This window comes from Eschscholzia californica, unplaced genomic scaffold (assembly GCF_041429995.1).
Source record: "Eschscholzia californica isolate CP2 unplaced genomic scaffold, dmEscCali1.0.p SCAF_6, whole genome shotgun sequence".
Lineage (NCBI taxonomy): Eukaryota > Viridiplantae > Streptophyta > Magnoliopsida > Ranunculales > Papaveraceae > Eschscholzia > Eschscholzia californica.
The window spans coordinates 17222100-17225989 of NW_028238483.1; the positions used below are offsets into that span (position 1 = coordinate 17222100).

The 3890-nt window shown below is 43.5% G+C and overlaps 1 protein-coding gene across 1 annotated transcript; it reads right to left on the reverse strand.

The window, feature by feature from the left end:
• Positions 1 to 852: 852 nt before the first annotated feature.
• On the reverse strand, positions 853 to 1293 carry LOC147532067 (uncharacterized). The gene has a single exon (XM_086649893.1). The coding sequence runs from the start codon at positions 1291 to 1293 to the stop codon at positions 853 to 855; it is 441 nt and encodes a 146-aa protein (XP_086506019.1).
• Between the last annotated feature and the right edge of the window lie 2597 nt (positions 1294 to 3890).

Consider the following 3890-nt stretch of genomic DNA (forward strand, 5'->3'; position numbering starts at 1 on the left):
ATAAATGAAATAATACCTCGAGAAATCCTTTATTGAGACAAGTAGTACGAGTACAAGACAATCAGGTTGTCCCCTGTAAGCCTTTTTACAAGAAGAGAGGCAATCGGGTTGCCGAGTACATGTAAAACAGATGAGCAATCGGGTTGCTAAGTATATGTAAAGAAAATGAGCAATCGGGTTGCCACTTTGTCGATGCTTGCGAATGTTGAGCAATCGGGTTGCTAAGTATATGTAAAGAAAATGAGCAATCGGGTTGCCACTTTGTCGATGCTTGCGAATGTAGACAGACAAACGGATTGTCTTGTAGTTGAGTTTGTTGTACATTCACACCTGGTTTATGTTATCTTTTCATGCGTTTTTATTGCTTCTTCATCTATTGCTTCTTCATATGTCTTTACGTGCATTTCGTTGTTTCTTTATTCTTGCTTGCTTTTTCCCACATCTGTTTGTCCTGTGAAAATACATCATGAGTGTGTTCCCCCCAGCCTAAGTGTAGTACTGAACTTTGTGTTGGACTTAGGCTGTGTTATCCTTCGGCAAGAGGTGTCCTTGATTTCCTGTGGGGGAAGAAACAAGTGGTCAATGGCATAGCCATTGACCCTCCGACGCTCAAGTTAGTCAAGTACTAAAAGAGAAGCGAAAGATGAAATATTTGGGTTTAGAGTGCGGAAACTACTTCCCATTTCCTCTCGACATGTTCTTGTGAGCGTGAAACGTGTACTGGTGTGAAGATGTTTCTACCTGCACAATCTCCGTTGAGGGGCTATAGTCGGTGGAAATCCAACCAACTCTCCGATGCCTAAGTCAGTACATGTACAAGCAGGAGAGAAAACAAAGAAGTAACAATAGAGTTTAGAAATGATACAGTTTGAGATGCACGGCATTCCAACTGTCGTTTATGTCACGTCCATCTTGTGCTTGAATTTTATACGCGCCTTGTCCTACCACTTTAGTGATCTGATACGGGTCTTCCCAAGTGGGTGCAAGTTTTCCAACACCGCTTTCTTTGGTGTTCTGGAACACTTTTCGAAGTACCCAATCTCCTACCTTAAACGTTCGAGTTTGTATGTTTCTGTTGTAATGACGTGCCACTTTCTGCTGGTAAGCTGTATTTCTAATGGCTGCCATATCACGAATTTCATCGAGCATGTCAAGATTGTGGTTGAGTTGTTGCCAATTGCTTTCTTCTTCCGTCCATTGGTAACGATTAAACGGAAGACCTGCTTCTGCTGGTATGACGGCTTCTGAGCCGTAAGCGAGAGAGAAAGGGGTTTCTCCTGTTGGAGTTCGCATAGTTGTTCTATATGCTCATAGGACTTTAGGTAGTTCATCTGCCCAGGCCCCTTTGGCCTTCTTCAGTCTTTTCTTTATTGTATTCATGATTGTTTTGTTTGAAGATTCGGCTTGTCCATTAGCTTGGGGGTATCTCGGAGTTGAGAAGTTTAGTTTGATCCCCCATTCTTTGCAAAAATCTTGAAAGTCGAAACTAATGAATTGCGAACCGTTGTCGGTCACAATTTCTTTTGGAACGCCAAACCTGCAAATGACATTCTTCCAAATAAAACTTGTTACCTCTCTATCTCGAACTTGGTGGAATGCTTCTGCTTCAATCCATTTGGTGAAGTAGTCCGTCACAGCTAACATGTACACCCGTTGTCCAAGTGTTGTAGGAAGTTTTCCTACTATGTCCATCCCCCATTTCATGAATGGCCAAGGAGATAGTATTGAGTTGAGACGTTCTGGGGGGAGATGAGATGTGGGTGCGAAGCGCTGACAACTATCACACTTCTTTACGAAGTCAATGCAATCTGACCTCATAATTGGCCAATAGTACCCGACAGTGAGTACTCTAGTTGTTAGACTGCGTCCTCCGGAATGATTTCCACATTCTCCTGCATGTAATTCAGTGAGGACGTACCTGGCTTCTTGTGGGGTGATACACTTGAGATAAGGTCCTGAGTATGACCTCTTGAGTAGTTGTCCATCTAGGATGGTGTATCAGGCAGCTTTAGCACGAATCTTTCTCGCTTCTCCTTTGTCTTCTGGTAATTCATCATTTTCCAAGTATCGAATCAAGGGATTCATCCAGCTATCGATTTGATCCGTAGCGGCTACCTCTGAAGTAGGATTTTTCCATACTGCTGGCCACTCGAGCAAAACTAGAGGAATATTTTGAGTTACCTTTGTTTGAATTGAAGAACCGAGGCTAGCGAGCGCATCAGCGTGTCCATTCTCTAGACGAGGTATCTGTGTTATGTTCATTTCTTTGAAGGACGTTTGTAACTCTTTTACGTGAGCAAGGTATGCAGTCATTTTGGCGTCACGTGCTTGATAAGTTCCCTGTAACTGGTTGACAATGAGTTGGGAGTCTGACTTAACGTCTAATCTCTGGATTCCCATTTCTTTTGCAAGTGTAAGCCCAGCTATAAGTGCCTCGTATTCGGCTTCATTGTTTGTTGCTTTGAATGCACAACGGATAGCTCGTTGTATTAGATCTCCTTCGGGAGAAGTCAGAGCTATCCCCAACCCTACACCGTTCATGTTGCTTGAACCATCTACTGATAGGTTCCACTTCTGTTCGCTTTTGTCGGTTAAGCACAACAACTCTTTCCCTGCCTGTATTAGTATGTTAGGTGAAAAATCAACAAGGAAATCAGCTAATACCTGTGATTTGATGGCGGTCCTTGGTTGGTATGAAATGTCATACTCACTCAGCTCCACTGCCCACTTGGTGAGACGTCCAGAAAGTTCAGGTTTGTGGAGAACATTCTTTAGAGGAAATGTCGTAACGACCACTATTGAGTGACACTGGAAATAAGGTCTGAGTTTACGAGCATCAGTAACCAGTGCAAGGGCAAGCTTTTCTAACCGGTTGTATCGGGTCTCTGCGTCTAGAAGTGATTTGCTCACGTAGTAGACTGGAAATTGTTTTTTATCTTCTTCTCGTACCAGCACAGCGCTTACTGCTGTCTCCGCAACTGCCAAATAAATGTAAAGTTTCTCACCTTCTTTGGGTTTTGAGAGTAGAGGTGGTGAGGTCAGGTACGCTTTGAGTTGTTGAAGTACATCTTCGCATGCTGGCGTCCACTCAAAGTTTTTTGACTTGCATAGGGTGGCGAAGAAAAGGTAGCACTTTTCAGAAGATTTCGATATGAAGCGACTGAGTGCGGCGACTCTCCCTGCTAACTTCTGCACGTCTTTTATGCAAGTGGGAGATGGAATGTTCATGACTGCTTGTATCTGTTCTGGGTTGGCTTCGATTCCTCTTTGTGTTGTAACCTAAGAATTTTCCTGAGGAAACACCAAATGAACATTTAACAGGGTTTAGTTTCATGTTATACCTTTTGAGGACGTCGAAGGCTTGGCGAAGGTGATCGAGATGTTGTTCCGCTTCCAATGACTTAACCAACATGTCGTCTATATACACTTCCATCGTATCCCCTATCATTTCAGCGAACATTCGGTTGACGAGCCTCTGGTAAGTGGCTCCTGCGTTCTTTAAGTCGAAGGGCATTACTTTGTAGCAAAAGATGCCTCTTCTGTCACAAAGGCAGTTTTCTCTTGATCATCAGGATGCATCAAGATCTGATTGTACCCGTAGAAGGCATCCATGAAACTGAGGAGTTCGTGTCCAGATGTAGCGTCGACTAGCATGTCAATATGTGGTAATGGAAATGAGTCTTTTGGACACGCCTTGTTGAGGTCGGTAAAATCGATACACACTCTCCACTTGCCATTCTTCTTTTTTACCACTACTACATTAGCAAGCCAGTCGGGATAGTGGACCTCACGAACTGAGCCGATGTCGATCAACTTTTGAACTTCTTCGTTGATTACTTTGTTCCTTTCTGGAGCAAACTTTCTCCTCTTTTGCTTGACCGGAGGGAAGC